Raw genomic sequence first — 21,865 nt, forward strand, 5'->3', positions numbered from 1 at the left:
AACAGGGGATTTCCTCCTCTGATCTGCCGCAACAATCAGTGGTGTTTAAGGTGGTAACATGTGTTGTATCTAAATTGAATTTACATCGGCCTGAATAGCAAGTTAGTGTCGTCCGTTTGAAGCTTGATGACCGCTGTGACTACAGGCTGCAGGCCACCTCCAGCTGCCCTTTTTTCCAGACCTCCATCCCGACGTATCAAGGTCTTGGGGAAATCCCTTTTCATTGCATCTTTTTTCCCCCAGCCATTATCTGACTTTTCAGCCATTATTTTGGGTATTTTGGGTATGTGGCAATACCTAGGACTGAAAAGATGCTTGCAAGCTATCTGACTCCTGTATCGCCCACATGGAGGAAGTCTGTGCTCCCCTCCAATCTATGTAGAGCTACTTCAGCCCTTGTGGGCAAAGTATATATGGCAGCAGGCCAAAAGCGTGCGGCCATGCACACCATGGCAGTTTTGCAGGCGTACTAGGCTGACCTGCTAAATGAGCTCGATGGTGGTGAAGGATTGGACTCTGAGGCACTAGTTGAGCTCAGAAGAGCCACAGATCTCGCCCTCTGTTCCACAAAGAAGATTGGCCTGCTCTGTAGGCCGTTCAAAGGTTGCCATGGAGAAGCACATGTGGCTCAATTTAATAAATAAAATTCTTGGATACATCCTTTCTTTTTGACACCCTAATTTTGCTTCTGGGCTTGTTCGGGGACCCAGAGAGTACTGTTGTTGACAGGCACCTGGAAGTAAAGCACCAGTCGGCAGTGTTCAGGGAGTTTATCCCTTGCCACTGTGAGCAGCCTGGGCCACCTTCCAGCCGCACACAACCCGCTCCTAGCTGACCCAGAGAAGTTAAAAAGGCGAGTGTGGTGGCTTTCTATCTAAGACTAGGGAGGCCAGTCAGTGTGCCCAAGCCCAGAGTCAAGTCAGGCAAAAGGAGACCTTAGGTCTGTCATCTTGCCCAGGTGGGCTAGAAAGGAATCCTGATGCATGAGGGCTGGAGTTCCTAGGATGCTCTGCCCACTCCTCTTTCTTGCACAGATCTGCACCACAGGTTAGCACATGCCAGTGCTCTGTTTCAGGGCTCCTGGGAGATCTGTGGGAGGTTAACACCACTCTCTCACAACCATTTGGGACTCCACCACGATGCGGGTACATTTGTCTACCGTACGGGCAGCTTCTATCTTGTCAGCAGTGAAAGCTCAGAGAGTGCTGGGCCTCATGTCAGTAGCAGCCACGGTTATCCCTTTCGGTCTGCTTCTCATGAGGCCATTCCAGCTCTGGATCAGGGGTGTGAGCTTTCATCTTCAAGCACATCCCCTCAAGTTCATAAGGGTTATTGCCTGGAGATAAGGGCCATTTTTCTAGCTTTGAAACTCTTTGAAACTCTTTCTCCAACTCTTTGTAGCTCTTTCTCTCTTAGGGGCTGCATTGGGTTAGTGCGCACAGGTTTCCTATATCAATCATCAGGTCAGTCTGCATTCATGCCCCCTGTTTAGGTTGGCACAGCAGATTATGCTCTGGCAGAGACCAGGTTTTTTGCTGAGTGGAGCAAATTTGGCAGATTTTCGGCCAAGCGGAAGTGGATCTGTTTGCCTCAGAGCATTCGACCCACTCTCTGCTGTGGTTCTGTGCCTGGATGCCCTGGTTCAAACATGGCCGTGGCGCTGTCTGCCTTTCCCCCAGTAGCTTTGCTCCCACAGGTCCTAGCCAGAGTGCACAATGACCAAATCACCCTTCTCTTAGTTTCTCCTCATTGGCCCTCTTGAGTTTGGTTCACGGACCTGGCCTCCTAGATGACACTCCATGAGCGATTTCCATCAGTAAGGTTCTCCTCTCTCAGGCACAAGGTGCAATTATTCACACCCGACCGAATATGTGGAAGCTCTGGGCCTGGACCCTGAGGGGGAACAGTTCCTAGAGGCAGGCCTCTCATCTGAGGTGACAAAGACAAGCTAGGGCTCCCACTCTTAGGAAGATGTATGCTCTGAAGTGGAGGCCTTTCCATTTCTGGTGCAATGAACACTGTCAGGGTCCAGATCAAAGCCTGGTCGGTACAGTGCTGGAGTTCCGCATTCAGTCTCACATTTCTCTAATTTTGAGGAGTATATTGCAACCATTGTTGCAAGCAACAAACCTGTCCTCTTGTCCTCTTGACCCTCTGATCTCTTTCTTTCAGCGCTGTGTCAGATGGCTGCAACCTACCTGCAGGCTGTGCCTTATTTCCTGGTACCTCTCTGTGGTCCTGAGGGGGCTGCTGGAAGCCCCCTTTAAGCCCCTGAAGTCAGCCTCTGAGAAGTTTCTGACTGTGAAGATGGCTCTGCTCCAAGTCTTGGCTTCCCTTAAAGGAGTGGGAGATTTGCAGGTTGTTTTGATTGCCCCTTGCATGTCCAATGCTCTCCTGCACCCCAGGGCCGGATATGTCTCTAAGGTGCCCAGGATGGCGGGTTGTCCAGTCAGAGGAGCTGGAGAGGCTGCATTTACTTTGCCCAGTAAGGGCCTTGAGGACTTATGTCTACCACTCTAGTGGCATGACTCCTCCTCTCTGATTGTCTGTTTTGGGAGCCGCAATCGTGTAATCACTTTGTCACTTGTCCTTCTGGGCCATTAAATTGGCGAGTGTGCACACAGAGCTTCAGAACACACCTTCCTCAAAGAAGCATTTCAATTGGATCAGCCCTGACACAGCACCTCGTTCCCTTCTCAGGGAACCCTGATACATGCGTAACCTGGTGTAGTTTTGTTGCTTATATACATAAATTAATATGACCAAAATGACAAGCGCTAACTATAAAATACTTAAAATGATAAGCTTTTTTAAATAATATATGTATTTTACTAAATTCATTTGCTGATTTACATCTATTTTACATCATAATTATTAAAATTGCCACAGTCAACTATTTACTTTATATGTTTATTATGTTTTCACTATTTAATTTGCTCTGTATCTAATACAACATCAGTCATCCACCAGAACAGTGTGACTCTGATAAAGTTAACTATAACATGTTAAAGTTAATTTAATGTTTGCCATAAATGACCTGTAATCCTTTTAATGTGACCTTATATAAATATTATAGATTTTTTCTGACAAAAACAAGTGTTTTCTGTAAAGAAAACTTGCCTCTATGTTCAAAAATAAGGTATACAATTAAATAAGGTCAGTCTTATACTGTATACAAAATATAGTGATATACCATATTTGCTGATATTTTAATCCCCACAATATAGAGCATTTACAGGTGTTTGGTCCAGAAGAGCCTCTTGTTGCTGTAGTTGGAGAAGATCTGGTTCTGCCCTGTTTTATCAAACCCAACACAAGTGTTGTGGACATGACAGTGGAGTGGTTCAAACTCTATGTAGAAGACTCATTACTGCATCTCTATAGGGATCATAAAGACAAAAATGAAGGTCAGGCTCAATCCTATAGAGGAAGAACATCACTGTTTAAAGAGGAGCTACAGAAAGGCAATGCTTCACTCAAACTCTCAGATCTCAGAGTCTCTGATGAAGGAAAATATAAGTGTCTTGTGGAGGACAAATCCTGGTCCGATGACATCACTGTCAATGTCATTGTAGAGGGTAAGATCAATTTTTGCACTGAAGGTTTATACAGTAAAAGCTATACTACATAAAAATGCTTGTATCGCTTAACATTATTAATGTATTTGTGCATACATAAATCTATAGCATTTGACCAGATGTTAGAGCGGGAGTCCACTTTCTGATAAATCACCCGCGGGTGATTAAATGATCCATATTGCAGGATCATTTATTATCATAGGATCATCAAAGGACTTGATTATCATACAAATAATTCTAATTCCCTTGAGATACTGCTTCATGTTGACATTTCATCACACAGTTCTTTTAGAAAAAGAGCACTTTTATGCATAATGATTTTTCACAAAGAGCCAGATAGAAACGCTGGTAATAAATGTTAATAATTGTTTGTAATTAAATCATTAGTTTGTTTACCTAACATTACTTGCCTAACACAAATGCCATATTTGATCATTACAATAAATGTAGATTTATACTATACACATACAGTATATTGTTACTATACTACTATAATGTTTTTAACAAAATGCTAAAAGATGTAGATCAAAATAAAATAAAAAGATATAGAAACATAAACGTTAAATAGAATAGATTTAGGACAAACAACCAGTTTCATATGCTTCTTTTGACAAACTGCAATTTCAAAAATTTTGACTTGTTTTGTTTTTAGTATTTAGTGTTGTACCTCTGTTGGGAAGATTATATTACAGATGTTTCATTAATATTTATGTTTATTTTCTAATTGATGTTTGTTTGTTTGTATCATTAAAAGCTTATATATATTTTTTTTCTTCATTGTTTGTAGCTCAGGGAAGCAACCCAGTGATAACAATGGAGAGTTTTGATAACTCAGGAGGGATTAATCTAGTGTGTGAGTCCAGTGGCTGGAACCCTGAACCTGATGTTCTGTGGCTGGACAGAGAAGGAGTCACTCTGACTGTTGAAGATACACAGATACACAGAGACACTGAGGGCTTCAGTGTGAAAAGCCACATCAATGTTTATGATTATAGCGACTCTAACAGTTTTTACTGCAAACTTCAGCAACAACATCACATGCTGGAGACAGAGATTATCATCAATAGTAAGTGTCTGTGAATGTAAAACCTTTATGCTTGTTAGATTGTTACATTGTACTGAAATCATTACAGATAAAGGTAATTAATAATGACACATGAGCTTGATGAACACCATTTACGTATGTAAACTTAGACGTTATTTTTATTTAAGCTATTAACAATAGTGCAACACTGTTCTGTGTAAGAATACACTTTGTACCTATAAATTAACCGAATTCCTTTAAAATATCTGTGATGTGGTAAATGTGTTTTCATTTTAGGTAAAGTCTTTGATGCTTGGAAGTGGATTGTTGGGATTTCAGTTTCAGCATGTCTTATTGCTGTTGGATTGATCGTAACTGCAATTGTTTGCAATTATCACAAGGAAGGTACAATTTAATTAACTTTATTTAATCACACCACAAGATTAAGTTATACTGCAGATTATAAAGCCCAGCCATTTTAGTCTTAACATAATAAATAATAATGCATTTTTACAGTGTACATAAGAATACAATGGATTTAATAAGCTTTTCATCCTGTGAAATTGTAAAATTATTAAAAGAAATAAGTAAAAACAAAAGAAAACCTCATGGAAAATACATGAATACAAAAAAGTTACAAGAACCAATTTGCATATGTTTTATAATTTGGCTGTCTTCAGAATAAACCAATCACTTTCAACCTTATTTTAAAAAGTAAATATCATACAGCTGTCATCAATTAAACTATGCTGATTAACCCCAAATGAAGATCAGCTGTTTCTTTAGAATTTTTATTTAATCATCTTTGTTCACATAACTTAGAACAGGATTTTCCTCCAAAAATGTGTAAATTGTCAAGACAAAAATCTCTATGGAGGCTTCTAAGAGACATGCAGCAACATTAAATGAGCTGCAGGAATATATGACAAGTACTGATTACTCTCTTAATGGTTTGTTTTGGTTTGATTTTTTTTTACATCACATCACAAATCTGTCATTTTAACAGGAGTGTATAGATTTTCTATTCCCATCGTATTAACAGAAAATTACAATCCACAATCTACAGCCATTGTAATGCCAGTTGTCCACTGGAGGACATAAAAAGACATAGCATGATGATAGTGTATGCACAAGTAAATGCTGCTAAAATAAATCACTTCTTTAATCACTTTAAACAGGGCAGAGAAACAGATTAAACAGACTCAAATAAAAAAACTTTTTTTTAAATTAATTAAACTTCTGGAATAAAAGAACAATATTTCAGGATATGGGAATTAAATTTGCATTAATGTTTCTAACATTTATTTAGTATTTAAAATATTCTTTAACAAAATCCACGATAAATAATTTTAATATACAACAACAATGAGAATTATATAAATAATATCAATTTTATTATCAATATCAAGTAATGTTTTCCTTCTCCCTGGATTGATGATGTGGATGATGAAGAAAATCTTGTACTTCATAAAATTTCAGGTGATAATTGACTGTGTGTCCCACATTATATGTTTTATAGCTAAACCACAACACAGCCACCAATCTGTCAATCATTTGTGTAATCTGCGATCTGATTTGTGTTTTTGATTCATTTATATTTACACAAAATATTGTGTTTTTCTCAGAGATAAAGAAGGAGAAGCAGTCCACAGGTGAGGAAGAATTTTTGTGATATTCATATGTATTGAACAAATTATACATAGAACATCTATAAAACAATCAACAGACTCCAACGTACAGACATAATTAAATGTGTTAAATAGTAAGAGGTGTCTTCAGAGATGTGTTCCCACTGAATAAATGTAACAAAGGTATCTAGAAAGTTTGTGAGGTTGTTTAGGCTGCTGTAGTGATGTAGGTTTCACACAAAAAATGTTTAAAAGGGGTTTAAGACAATGTAAACTTTTTACTGAAATTTTCCAGATTGGGGTGTGTGTGGTCAGTAGTAAATAAACGTCTGAGATGGACTACTATTCTTACTGATGACTAAATGATCACTAAACACAAATATCTTTCATTTTAACTGGTGTGTATAAACAGATAATTACAATCCATTACAATCCAATGCCAGATGATCCAATAGAGCAGGGGTCTTATACACAAAGGTCTGGTGTGGCTGCAGTCTTTCAATGCAGAAGATTAAGAGGCATTGCTTGATATCAGAGACTGGATATGAGCTGATTAAAGTGGAGTCAGGTGTGTCTGAAAGCCTGCAGCCACATCAACACTTTGTGGGTAAGATTGAAGAACCCTGCACTAGAGGACACAAAAAAGTGTAATATTAACATTTTATTATTGTCTGTTTTCAGAGAGGCAGAGACAGATGCTGGAAGCTGGTAATTATACCTGAACATCTAAACTAATTTAAGGAAAATTTAAGTAATTTTAGCAAATTTAGGCAATTTGTAAATGAACTGCAATGACAAGATGAGTGGAGGATACAAAAAATAACTTTTTGATGGATAACTTACTGCATTGCTAGATGTAAATCATGGGCATCTTGAAAATTATTACATAACAACTATTTATATCTAACTATACAAAGCTGGACTTTGATTTATATAATGCACTATTATAGGTTTCACTATTGGTATTGAAGTAGTAGGTAGTGGATGAGCAGAACAATTAAGATTATTGGAAAAAGAGTTCTATGTTTTCATTTTTCAGGGTCTAAATAGCAATTGCGTGGTCTTAGGACTTCTGTAAACAAACACATAACTTCAGTTGACAACAAACAAAAGATTTCATATTTTGTCATTTAGCTACTTTTTTTATTTAGCTACTATTTTTTGCTTAGCTAACACAGACATTTTATTAGTTTACTCTGATAACCAGACAATTTCCTATGAATTTACAAATATTTTTAGAAGCCAGTCACCATATTTGACTGGTAATCTTTTGAGTCTACAGATTAATTATTGTTTCTGTCATTCATATCATGTTCTTCATAAATTGCCCCATTTTTTCTCATTTAACTGAAAGTGTGTGTGAGATTAAAAGTAAATACAAATACTGTAAATGACTGACATAGACGTCTATCTATACAGATGACAATAGTGTTGATCAATCTAGTACTAAATAATAATTCAATAAACAGATTTTCTACATTTATAACTAAAACTGAGGTCTATATCTATAGCCCTTGTGATTCACAAGGACATCCAAGGACACCAAATGCAAATATGATACAAAAATGTGGTAGTAAATGCTAGTGAAATCATACGTAAATGCTGCTACAAATAATTCCTGACTGAACTGAACAAAGAAACAAATCAGATCCACTTATATATTGTGGTCGAAATTCTATTCTATTAATCAGAGATAATAGTTCAAATGAACTATTCCTAAGTTGCAGAGAAGAACGCAGCAGAGTCCTGTAAAATATCAAACTTCTTTATTCAGTACTCTTGCAAGTCAGTCTGTCCCGACCTAAGTCTGAACAGAGTGAGTTAGTTGGATGTGATGTAGTATGTGTCTATTTATACATTGAGGTAGACAAAAGGTTTGTGAGTATGTGTGTGTGTGTGTGTGTGTAGTGTCTTCCACTGTGCGTGACTTCCTCTAATCTTGTCATGGCACAAGTAGTGCAACGGTCATCCTTTTAGACTGTGTTATTTCAACACGCCTGCAGCCTGCAATGTTCTTGTTTCTTCTACTTAGTGCGCAACTGGAAACAGTTTAGATCCGATTTGTTATCTTTGCTGTTCCTAGTTTTTGGGGTATTAGTGTATTGGTACAGAATGTTCAATGTTCATTTTTACAATATATATCCATCCTCCATCTACTAGATCTCTAATATTAATATTTTTCTCTTTTCAGAACTGCAGAGACTGAGTGTGGAATATGGTAATTACATCTGAGTTTGTAAAAATCTAGGATTTACTGTGAGTGTAATATTGACTGAAAGTGTTGGGTTGTAAAGTCAATTGTAATTTGCTCTACACTGAAAACTGGAATTTGATAAACATGTGAGCATTGAAACATAACTAATATGATTGAAAACATAACTAATATATAAACAATATAATTTGTTATCATTGATAACAAATGATTGAAACATAACTAATATATGTTCCTTGTTGCCTAAAATTACCCTGATAGATTGATTGTTTAATCACATAGTACTGGTGTACTGATGTAATAGCTAGACAGGGAACAGACCAAGGAAATCAACAGCAGTTGATGACAGACACATTGTGAGAGCTGTGAAGAAAAACCCCAAAACAGCATTCAGTAACATCATCAACAACCGAAAGTGACGGAAAGGAAAAAAAAAATATCTGCTCATGATCTAAAACATATGAGCTCATGTGTGAAAAATAGTGGAGATAGTGTTATGACTTCTGCTTTCATGGCTGCTTCTGCAACAGGCTCACTAATCTTTATTAATGATGTAACTCAGGATGGTAACAGCAGAATGAATTCAGATGTTTACATTCTGTCTGCCAATTTACAGAGAAATTCACCCAGTAATATTGGGAGGAACTTTAGCGTACAGCAAGACAATGACCCAAAACACACTGCCAGCAAAAACTTAATCAGGGAAAAAGTTGAAGGTTTTATATTGGCCAAGTCAATCACCAAACCTTAACCAAACTGAGCAACATTTTACCTCCAATTTACACCTAAAACAAACATTAACTGAAATAAGCTACAATACAAGTATTAAAAGCATTACAAAAAAAAAATGCAATACATTAAAAAAATAATAATAATTTGTTTAATCTTTTTTGCACATTAGTGTATGTATTGTGTTTTGTTTCATGTCACTGGATTTGGACATATTTACATTAATTTGTCATTAAATTACATGTTTTCACAGAGTTATTAAAGAAGAAGCAGTATTCGGGTAAGAAAAAGTTAACATTTTCATCTTCTTTACATTTAAAAGCCCCAGATCCTAAAATTCGGCAGATGACTATTTAATGGCTATAAAATATATAATGTAGCAGGTAAAATGTGTAGTGACTTGTGAATGTGACGGTAAGAGCACAGACACATCGGAGACACTGGTGGTGAAAAGGTGCTATTTTAATAAAGTCTCTTAAGTAAAGGCTCGGTGAGAAATGCTGTCTTTAGTGAGTAACTCTGTGGCAGCAGCTTCCAAGCCAGGAAGAGCAGGGCACAGGGAGCTTGAATGGGGCAGCAGGTTCAGGGAATGTTATCCTCACTGTTTGTCTGTGTGAGGATATTAAGTGTCAACTTAAGTGCCAACTTAATTTCCGTATCAACCTGTAAGTGCTGTATCTTAAGATACCCTTTCTGCTTCTCATGGAGGATGAGGGGTTCTTCTCACCACTCTGATTGACTGCCCACTTTGAGGGCTTTTATTGCCCCACATTACAACCACATGCTTGAACTTTTTTTTTTTTTTAATGGTAAACTGGGCTAGAAATAATCCAGCTACTATCAGCAATGTAGTAATTTATATATATATATATATATATATATTATATAATATTACATAATATATATATATATATATACAGTATATATATTATATTATATTATATTTTATTTTATTTTATTTTATTTTATATAACTTGAAACTAACAACAATGTGCCACCAGTCAAAAAGAAAAATTATGATGATTTGAGGAATATGTCATTTCTCATGTGTTGAGTGACATGGTGTCTGGATCAGGTAGCTAAGATAGCTAATGTGGTGATGGAAATATCTTTTTCAGCTTTTCTGTCCCCTTTTTTTAAACGTTAAAGACATCTATTTGATGTATGATATTTGTTGATACTGTTTGAGGTGTGTTTGTGTGTGAGTAAATTTACCAGCGCATCATAGTGTTTGTGTGTACAATTGTGATCTTCTTACCAAAACCCATGTTTATATCTGTAATTAAGAGGTGGAATCCGATGGAAGAGGAAACATTTGCCGAGATGTTTATTGAAAAACTCAGACAGAAAATAAATCATGAGAGTCAGAGACAAAACTGGAAAACAGACAATAATCCAAATAAACAGAGAGTCAAACAGAGGGGTGAACAAATCTGAAATGGTGAGAAAAGCCCTATTCGGACGGGACTCGTTTTACAGGGGCTCGTTAGAGAAATTTCAGTTTCACAGACGTACTTTGTGATTTTAATCCCGTCCGAATCTGCCATGTCTGTCTTTTTCTCACACGACCTGTGTAAAAATTCCAGAGCAAATTACCTACTGTTTTTCAGCAAAATCGGCGCTCCTCTGAGAAATCTAATCCCGTCCGAATGCGAATGTCTGTGATTGCCGAAAATGTTTTTTCCAAAACGCGTTTTGGTCAACACGTCTGTTTTGGTCAACGTGAACTACCGTATTAACCCTAGCGCACCGGTACTCAAGTTTATTGATCGGTCACATGACCATACGCAATCCACGCATCCTGGACATGTGGTCTTGTGCAATGCCCACATGTAAAACACAGACACTCCTACCTCCATAATAAACACAGAGATTAGTCCCGTCCGAATCCATACATGAAATGACAGACGTTGGCTGAAAAAAAATTCTAACTCAAACGTCGTTTAGTGCTTAAGTGTATGTGGAACTGTTACAATATAATAGTGCTTAAGTGTATGTGGAACTGTTACAATATAATAATAAGTCAATATAATATCCATATAAATGTAGCGTCATTATAATAATAAAACTTAGTGGGATATTCAGTGATATTGGCTGTGCAATATCGACTTTTGTGATTGGCCAATACCGGCAGACTGGAGCCAATGGAAATGCTTCTCTCCTTTGGTGCGCATCTTTATTCCTCTGAGAACTTCAAAGCGGACCGCTTGAGGTAAATTATCTGGAATGATTAGTATATTAATTGATTTACGATGCCTACCCAGTGAACACACGACGTACTAGTTACTTAATTTATTGGTAATTTTTGGTGATTTTATGACTTACCAGCTGGCAACGTAACTGTTACGTCGCAGGGAGGTCATTTCATTACCATTACAGTACCAAATCACTACGTTGCCACTACGGTCTCCTAACGTCGTGAGATAACCAAGTACGGTCCAGTTACGTACTATTTTGGTAATTTCATAACTTACTGGCTACATAACTGTTACGTCCCAGGGAGGCAATTTCATTACTATTACAATTATACATACAATAAACATTCATTTCCTGTTCTATTTAGGTTAGCTTGTTAAAACTTTTCAGTCTCAAAGTTTCTCTTAAATAAGTCAAAATAGATTAAATACACCATGCGAGTTGCTCTTTACATGGGAAACATGTAACATATTCTCCAAATTGCACCCAACAAGATTGGAACTGACAAGTGTACTAAATCCATAAGTGTCAAGACAAATACAGCAACAAGCAAAGAGGCATTGACAGAGAGTCAAGAAATGATGATGAATATAATTATTATTAATACTTCCGTAAAGTTCATTAAATCTATTCTGTTGTTAGTGTGGTCTTTAAACTTATGAACTGTGTATGGACTGGCAAAGGTGGTACATGAGGAAGCAACAATGCAGTAAATAATTTAGGTGCATCAAAAAGTGTGCTCATTAAGATACCAGCAGACAACTAATCCAGCACAAATTAGTGCATAAAAGGTCACCAAAATGAGGTATTTGAACCTCATAATTAAATACAAAAGGAGGAGAAAAACTGCAAGAAGGTCCCCCTAAAAGACCCCCCCCCCCCCCACCCCCCAAACCCAATAGGCTGGCTACGGACCTGTATGTTGTATGTTATAATAAATACTAAATACTAATGATTAAAAGATCTTCTACAAATACTTTTATAAATCAATATTATTTAACCTCCTAAGACTCGAGCTTTGGTTTGGCTTGCATTTTAGATGCAATATGATGTCCATGTATGTGGACACCAGGTTGTAGGAAGGTTAATATTGTTTAACAGTTTACTCATATCACACATTGTGTGTTTCCTTCAGTGGATGTGACTCTGGATCCTGATACAGCTCATCCCGATCTCATCCTGTTTGCTGATGGAAAACAAGTGAGAGATGGAGACGAACGACAGAATCTCCCTGATACACCACAGAGGTTTAATACATGTCCATGTGTTCTGGGAAAGCAGAGTTTCTCCTCAGGGAGATTTTATTATGAGGTGCAGGTCAGAGGGAAAACTGACTGGTCATTAGGTGTCGCGAGAGAGAACATTAACAGGAAGGGGCAGATTACATTGAATCCTCAGAATGGATTCTGGACTGTGGTACTGAGGAATAACAATCAGTATGAGGCTTATGCTGATCTTGATGTTCCCCTCACACTGAGAGAGAAGGTGGAGGTTGTGGGGGTGTTTGTGGATTATGAGGAGGGTCTGGTCTCCTTTTATGATGTGAAGTCCAGCTCCGATATCTACTCTTTCACTGGTCAGTCTTTCACTGAGAAACTCTATCCATACTTCAGTCCTGGTTTAAATGATGAAGGTAAAAATTCAGCACCACTGATCATCTCTCCTGTATTTAAAACTGAATGAATTTAAACCTCACAAATTTAATCACCATAAGAAATACATAGTCCCTTTCGAAGTGCTGTTCAGATATTCATTGTTTATTTATTAGTTATTTACTGTGGGGAAGTTGTGGCCTAATGGTTAGAGCGTTTGACTCCTAACCCTAAGGTTGTAGGTTTGAGTCTCGGGCCGGCCACGACTGAGGTGCCCTTGAGCAAGGCACTGAACTTCTCCCAACTGCTCCCTGAGGGCCGCAGCATAAATGGCTGCCCACTGCTCCAGGTGTGTGTGTTCACTGCTGTGTGTGTGCACTTTGGATTAAATGCAGAGAATGACTTCTGAGTATGGGTCACCATACAGTACTTAGCTGAATGTCACGTCACTTATTGTAAACCTACTGTCTGTTTTCTTATGATTCTATGACATTATGATTGTGGAACTATGTCATTACAAATCACATATTAATAAAGATCATGTACTGTTTACTTTGAGTCTGAGTTTTACTGCAGTATTTATTTTGTTAAAATGTATGAAGTTCAGCTGCTGATATCTGTGTAGTTAAAACCAAGCAAAACTCTGTTTCTCAATAAAACTTTAAAATACATATACAATCACATTCATTTTGTATTTAGAAATTAAAATATCAGGTTAAAATCTAATTATTAGCAAATTTCTAAAAGGATGGACAGCAGTGATAGTTTCATTAACATTTATAGTGTAAGCGTAAAGCGTAAACATATATAGTGTATCTGATTGGTCAGTGAAATGTTTCTTTTTAATATTCTGATCTCATTCAAGTCAAAGGTATGTAATCATTAAATATGACAAACTGTCAGTTGTCCACTGTGAGCTGCAGTTCTTCCTAGTTAGCTCTAGTTAGCTCTCTGAGCAAGAAGATGTCAACTTTAGATGTGCGCATCCAGACACTAGAGAGGATTAGAAATAGTGATTCTGTAGGGGAAAATCTGGATGCCTTAAGCGGAGTTAGTAACTCTCCAACTCCGGCATTCGGGGCAAATGGGTGATTACTCGGCACCAACGCTAAGGCTTGAACATGGGAGCACCACTCCTCTCCGCTTCACATGTTTGACAGTTTTGTTGTCCTCAATGAAGCACCCTCTAAGAAACAAACAAAAGATGATGTTCCATGGGGTTCCCATGGGGTTCCAGCAGCCCAGGTTAGGTGTATTCCCAGAGCCAGGGTGCTGGACATAACAGGTAATCTTTGGGTCTTAGGCAAGCATAGGTACTCAAGGTTAGTTTTCCATGTAGGAGCTAACGATATATGTTTTTGTCAGTCAGAGATTACTAAGATTATAATAGTGCCTAAGAGGTCTGATTATTGTCTGGTTATTGAACTGCTGGATGTTCAGGTGGTGCTCCAAAATCAATGTGTGATTCATAGATAATTGAAGCACTTTTGAGAGCAAGGCTGACCTGTTAGGATGGGATGGTGTCCATCCCACTCGGGAAGGTGCTGCCCTCATTTCTTGCAGGATAGCACATAGCACAAGAACTGGCCTAGTATGGGTCACCATACTTTGCTGTATGTCATATCACTTTCTGTGTCAATTCAGAGCCATGTCCAGGTAGCATGAAAGCAGGCTAATCTGACTGTCTGCTAGCTGCATTGAGTCATCATCCAGGGTTCACAATATTGTTTCCTGAGCTAAACAAAAATCTATAAACACACATTTGTTTAAGTAACCTTACTGGCATAAAATTAGATCATACTAAATGCATAGCCACTCCACTTATAGAAAAAAGTAATAAAAAACTGGCACCCTGGTACAATGACCATACACAAACTTTAAAACAATCAGCTAAGAAATTAGAACATAAATGGCATCATATTAAATGATCAGTATTTCAATTAGCATGGAAGGAAAGCCTTCCTAGCAACAAAAATATTTCTTAGGCATGGTAGATCAGTGTATTTCTCCAGCCTAACTGAAGATAACAAAAATAATGCTAAATTTGTATTTAATACTGTAGCAAATTTATAGGAATAAAAACACTGCTGAAAAGTGCACACCATCTATTTGTAGCAGTAATGACTTTGTGAAATTATTTCAGTGGAAAAATTAGGTATGATAACATCAGGCAGAAAATTCAGACCATTCATTTAATACCAAACAATTTGATTAATAATGCCACAGATAATATTTCTGTCTATGATCAGTACTTAGACTGTTTTACTCCCCTTCAAGAGACTGACTTAATTTCACTGATTTATTATTCAAAATGATCGACCTAAACACATTTGTTTAGTCTACCATTATACACTCTAAAAAACGCTGGGTTGTTTTTTAGAGTGTATAATGGTAGACTAAACAAATGTGTTTAGGTCGATCATTTTGAATAATAAATCAGTGAAATTAAGTCAGTCTCTTGAAGGGGAGTAAAACAACTGTGTTTAGGTCGATCATTTATTATTCAAAATGATCGACCTAAACACATTTGTTTAGTCTACCATTATACACTCTAAAAAACGCTGGGTTGTTTTTTCAACCCAAATGCTGGGTTGAGACCGCTGGGTAGGACTTTGGGTTGTTTTAACCCAGGTTTGGGTTGAAAATTGTCTTGAGCTATAACCCAGGTGCGCTGGGTTGGGAAAACTGACGTGAAAGAGAGCATGCATGTCAACGTGAAAATCGGACGACACCAGTGCGAGAAGCCGCCATTTTCTTTGCGTCTTCAGATGAAAGCGAGTGGAATTCTGTCTGCAACGTAAGTTATTCAATATGTATTTACCGATGTTCATAGCCATAAAAAAAATTTGCTTTGCTGTATAAACTAATGTTATATGCGCAATTTAGGCTTTCAGTCAGTTAAAATGAGATTACCTCACTGCCAAGTGACAGCCGTGCTCCGACTCACGACAGATCCCTTGCTCAGTGAACAGGACAGCACGTGTGGCATCTTCATTGGAGCTTGGAAGGAATAGGGTAAATGCTTTTTAAATATTACTTTTGTACATGTTAAATCTACTTTATTATAAATGATTTCTATGTTAGATACTGTTTTGATACGACGGAGTTTACTTGATGGTAACGTATTTTGTTAGGACATCCAATTTCCCTCTGCTTCTACATTTTGTTTAACTTCGCTGTAAGGTACATTCAACAGCAAATGAGATTCATTCACTACAAGCATACTACATAATATATAGGTTTTTTTCAGGATTAAATTTAAATTCATATACTCCTGTATAGACTATGGTTAGTTTAAAACAAGCAGGAATGACTGAGGTCAGCTCAGGCTAAATAACGTTAATGTTTGAAACAAAACATGTTTGACCGAAATTTTATTCGTGACACACCCAGGATAATTAGGATAATTTAGGAGCAATTCTTGGAAAAAATGCCTTTTGACTGACATGATCTTTTTAAATAATGTAATTGTAGCAAGCACTGTGTTTTTTCTGAAGTGTAAAGTGTAGTTATGTCTTGGTATTGTGTTTCCTGCTTTTCATTCAGATGTAATTTTTTAACTCTGCTAAGTCATGTTTGATGACATCAACTCTGATTTCATGATTAGTGAAAAGCAATGAGATGTTTTACTTATTTTCATGTAACTTGTATACCTATACCTGACTAAACTTTAAGACATTTTTGAACCTTGTTCACTTTTGCCTTGCCATTCTTTGTAATTGAAATATAAATTAAAATTAGATCATAATGCTAAAATGTATTTTCTGTTATTTAATTCCAGATGGATGAATATGTGAAAACCAAACTAAGAGAATGGAACCTTGAAGCATTAGTTCCCATATTTGAAGGTATGTAGTAATATTTTACTCTGTTTGTTGTAATGGCCAATAGCCACTTAAACACTTTAAACTTTAAAGGTACTGTTATCTTAAACACAATGCTCTTAAAAGTTCATTTTACCCAATAATTTTATCATTTATCCTCATGTCAGGGCTTGATGTGTTATAGACTTTAATGATCCAAAATGTATTTAAGCTATCCTAAATGTACCTCTAAAGATATTTAAGTTTTAAACTTTTGTATTCTTAATGAAATAAAGCCAATCTTTTTCAATTTATTTATTTTTCCTTTTCTTTCAGATTGGGACCAATATGGCTGAATATCTGCGTTCAAAAGAGTCCATTGAATTCCCTTACATTCTCATGCTTGGAGACAACCAGTGCTTTCAAGCCTTCACCATTATAAATGGAGCAGCATTTCAGCAAATTACAGTACATTACTGGCTGCACTGGATGTTTGCTTTAAAGCATTCTACATCTTTAATATAAAATACCCCAAGCAGTGTTCCCTGGTGTGGCAGTTTCTACAGACTGGTGTATGGACTTCCTGGGGAGGAGACACCAGCAGTAAGAGTTCTGCGGGCATTCATTTTTGCATGCAAACTGTAACTTATTTATTTATTTATTTTTTATTATTATTACTGTGACCTGACTGCTTCATTGGATTCTGTGTTCTTTAACTTGTACAGTGTTACATGAATTTTTTTCATATTTCATATACATATTTAATTGGAAGTAAATTTTATAAATAAAAATTTAAAAATACTGATTCTCTTCAGATATTGAGGTTTATGTAAATGTTATGAAATGTTTTCATATTTTAAATTTGTATTCTTAAAGTACATTTTTCTGACTGAAGTCAGTGATGAATTTAGTGTGATATTTGATACATTTTCACAGAAATTGTCTTAATGCTGAGATGGGAAAAATGTGTCCAATGACATTTATACTATTCATTATTTTTTTCAAAATTGTCTCTTTTAAATTTAATGCATTCAAAATTTGTCTTAGTTAGGTCAAAATCGATCGTAATAAAAATTGTGAATTTATCTCATTACATAAATGAACAAGGTAAGCTTTAAAGGTTTTTTCTTTGTTATTAATGCAAGCGTTTTACATGCTGTTTTGACGAAATCAGCTCTGTATATTTTAGCCTAGACATTCTTTACAAAAATAAGAAAATGTGTATTAATAAAATGAAGGACGACATTTTATTTAGATCACCTAAATTGCTTCCACATACTTCCGTGTTTCCTGTAAGGGGAATCACAAGGTGACGTATTTGATATGGACGTGTCTTCCGACGTCATTCTTGGATGTGGGCGGGGTTGGATTGCTGTAGATTCATTATTTTAATCACTTAAATTTCTGACCCATTTTGGGTTAAATTCAACCCAGCAGTGTAGTCATTTTTAACTAATAGGTGGGTTATAAATCACAACCCAGCATGCTGGGTTAAACATCATCCCTTAAATCATCCCTTTTTGACCCAGCGCTGGGTTGCCATAATAACCCAAATTGGCTTGTTTTAAACCTATCAGTTTTTAGACTGTATGAATAGCAGATCTGGAGGGTTCATGGGTATAGAATGTTTGGTGAACTGGGATGTGTGAATGCTGCCACCTTACCACACTCGCAAGTCGCTCAGGTTTGCAGACTGTGGAATGGTGGGATGCTTTATGTCAAATAAAGCCCTCACCTTCTGGCTCTCCCTTTTAGTTGTCATAGCTAAAGTCCATTTCTTCACCTTGCACATAATGTGCATTGTCCTGATTACAATCATACCTAAACAATTTCTCTCTCTCTCTCTCTCTCTCTCTCTCTCTCTCTCTCTCAAGAGAGACACATATATATATATATATATATATATATATATATATATATATATATATATATATATATATATATATGTGTGTGTGTGTGTGTGTGTGTGTATGTGTGTGTGTGTTTCTGTACTTAGAAGTTCTATACAAATACATTTAATTGAATCACAAATTAAATAATTATTAAAGAACTGACTTAAATAGTCTCTCAATTGTCTCTCCAAAGAGAAGTCGTGCTCAATTGAGAAAAGCTCAGTGGATTCTAGCACCATGCTGGAGCTGCACAGAACACAGAATATTGTAAGAACTCTGTGCTTGTTTCTAATTACTGATCATTGTCAGTGGAGTTTGTGATTGTAAGATGCAGGCCATTTTATTTACCACGTGAATTCACTACTGTTTTAATTGTTGGAGTTTACATCCCCGCAGTGTAATGCTAAAGAGGCACTGTTTGAGCTATACGGGGCTATTAGCGATCTGAAGAATGTTCACTCCGACGGACTGATTATTAGAATTAGAAGATAAAGTTCAGTGGGGAGGAGAAGACCTAGCAGAATTGGGAAAGAAAGAAAAACACAGATCCCAGGTAACAGATGGATGAAAGATCAGCAAATGAGGCTTGAAGGGAAGCAAGAATCAAAGCCAGGAAGAACAATCAGGCCCCTGCTAAGTATAGAACAGAAGAAAACTTACAGCTAGCTGTGATGGAAGAACCGAAGGTTAACCAGGTTAAGTGCCATATGCGCCCTGGTCGTTCATGGATATGACTGGATTAGCAAGACACTTCCAGACATATGCCAGGGAGGACAATAATAGATAACTAAGTTTGAAGAAAAAAAAATTGGCCATCTATTAACAATCTCTTATATTAAAGCCATACTGGCCCAGGTGATGGGGGAAAAATAAATCAGCTGAAATACTGACAGATGCAGGATTAAAGAATGTAATGGCCTTAGCCTTCGAAGCCTACAGAAATCGTGTGTGGGATGCAATATTTGACGTGTACCCCACCAAGATGGACCCAGGAAAACTGGAGGCCACAACAATGAATAAATTCATCCACAATTTCCAAAATAAATGGCAAGAAGAGACAGGTACAGCCTGGAACCTGAATTAAACAAACCAAGGCCTGTTCAAAATAATGTTAAAAAGGTGCATGCCAGCAGCAGTACAAGAAACATTGGAAAACGTGGTTGGGTTGATCACCCTGCCTTAGGAGACATTCCAAGCTCATCTCATACACCACATAGTAGGAAGAAGAAAAAAGCTAATGACGCTACTGAAGCACTAATGACACAACTGTACAAAACGCAACTAGACACTGAAAGAAACTGTCAGATCAATTCATGGGAAAATCAGCCAGGACAGCCAGAATACAGGGGTCAAGAGGGGACACCACAGGGCCCCACTCAATGGCCAGGACAATCAGGACCCTGGACAGGGCCTGCAGTAAATTGGAGTTGAGGATGCCCAGAGAAGCTGGATGGGGAGAACATGCAGTGCATAACAACACTGCATTAAAAGGCAAGAACCAACAACTATGGTGCCTATCAATGACATGAAATCAGTTCCCTTTATGATTGACACTGGTGCCACTTTCTCGTGTATAGGCATGGAAGTCTCCATGCTCTTCCTCTCACGCAACTCAATAAAAACCACTAGCTTGTCAAGAACAACACAGATACTGAAATTCATGGAGCTCGGACACTAACAGTTGAAGACACCATGATAGTGGCACCAACCTTATATTTACCTTAGTCCCCAATAAACCTACTAGGAAGAGATCAAGTGTGTAGATTGGCAGCAGAAAAACACTGTAGCCCAACAGGGCTCTGGGTAACTTTCCCAGATGAAACATTGGTAGGCCAGCACTTATTAACAGAAACAAACAAACAAATGAAGCACAATATAGTATACTGGCTGGAATACATTGACCCTGACAGATCTTGACCTACATGAATTGGAAAATGTCAATACACACGATTTGGCCGGACTGTAAAGAACCAAAAAGTCCCTTACACTGAACCCTGTATTACGATTGCGACAGTAAAAACAAAGAATATGGACAACCGTGGAATGTTTTAACAGTTGTTTGAAATAACAACGACAGATGTGATAATAGGCCCACAGGGAGTGGCCACCATGGTGCTCCTGAAAGACAAGTTAGAGGCATGGCATCACATTCCAAAAGCCACCCCACATATCTCTCTCATGGTAGCAGAAGGATTTGAATCCTAAAATTTAGGACATATGATTGGAGAGGCAGCACAGGTCAGAGAGTTGAAGCCGACACACAATCCATACATAAACATCTCATCAAACAACAAATACGCACAAATTTCACAAAATGTAAGAAAATAGCATGGTAGTGAAACACACGGATAGAAAGGCACATGCCGTCATCATTGCATACACTGGCACTCATGACTCATGAGGAAGATGAATCGCTTCTAGAGAGTATACCTGACATCTTGTGGACATTATATCAGACAGACGTAGGATTTGTTAAATCAGCAGGTCAAATGCAAATTCAGGTTAAACCTAATGTCAGGCTACCATACCAAAGAAAATATCAATTGTCAGTGCAGACAAGGGAAGGGTTTAAACACACAATCTAAGGATTACTTGAAGCAGGCGTCCTAATTCCAGCCAATAGCCCTGGCAACACCATCATATTTCCTGTCAAGAAGCCCAATTCTGATAAAGGGAGGCTTGTGCATGACTTACGAGCAGTTAATAGGGTAGTACAAGCTGAAACACCCATAGTGCCTAACACACACACTCTTCTGTCAAACGTTCCTGAAGGCTCAAAAGAGTACACAGTAATATATTTATGTTTAGCCTTTTTCAGTGTGCCATTACATCTAAATTGAAGACATTTTGTTACATTTACATATGAAGGTCAACAATACACATACACAAGGCTCCCACAAGAATACTGTATCAATCTTCAATCAAAGTCCATCAATCGGGTGTTGGCAGAAGATTTAGCCTCAATTAACATTTCTTGTGTAATGGTGATTTGTATGCAGCCCACACAGAGAGCAATTCAATTCATTTCAATTCAAGATTATTTGTATAGCATTTTTTACAATTGACATTGTCTCAAAGCAGCTTTACAGAACATAAATTAGGGTAGAGCAGTGCAGAAAGGACTCACTGGCGGTTCTCAACATGCTTGCAGAAAATGAACCACAGGGAAAACAGCTCCTTTACGAACCCTGATACACACAGCAGATCAGAA

The 21,865-nt window shown here is 37.3% G+C and overlaps 1 protein-coding gene across 1 annotated transcript; it reads left to right on the forward strand.

Annotated features, from left to right (window-relative positions):
• Nucleotides 1-1,971: 1,971 nt before the first annotated feature.
• LOC132849230 (butyrophilin subfamily 1 member A1-like) lies at nucleotides 1,972-13,154 on the forward strand. Its single transcript, XM_060875489.1, has 8 exons — nucleotides 1,972-2,485; nucleotides 3,213-3,578; nucleotides 4,366-4,644; nucleotides 4,900-5,007; nucleotides 6,228-6,254; nucleotides 8,422-8,448; nucleotides 9,425-9,451; nucleotides 12,503-13,154. Exons 1-8 carry the CDS (start codon nucleotides 1,972-1,974, stop codon nucleotides 13,048-13,050), a joined length of 1,896 nt encoding a protein of 631 aa, XP_060731472.1. The 3' UTR covers nucleotides 13,051-13,154.
• Nucleotides 13,155-21,865: the final 8,711 nt, after the last annotated feature.

Source organism: Tachysurus vachellii, chromosome 7 (assembly GCF_030014155.1).
Source record: "Tachysurus vachellii isolate PV-2020 chromosome 7, HZAU_Pvac_v1, whole genome shotgun sequence".
NCBI lineage: Eukaryota > Metazoa > Chordata > Actinopteri > Siluriformes > Bagridae > Tachysurus > Tachysurus vachellii.

What these genes read in the sequence shown, in the direction of transcription:
- LOC132849230 (XM_060875489.1), top strand. Translation starts at nt 1,972, where the DNA reads ATGTATGCTCTGAAGTGGAGGCCTTTCCATTTCTGGTGCAATGAACAC. An exon ending in GGCTGCATTTACTTTGCCCA is followed by an intron (nt 2,486 to 3,212) that starts GTAAGGGCCTTG and finishes GCTGATATTTTA; the next exon opens with ATCCCCACAATATAGAGCAT. An exon ending in GAGACTGAGTGTGGAATATG is followed by an intron (nt 8,449 to 9,424) that starts GTAATTACATCT and finishes ATGTTTTCACAG; the next exon opens with AGTTATTAAAGAAGAAGCAG.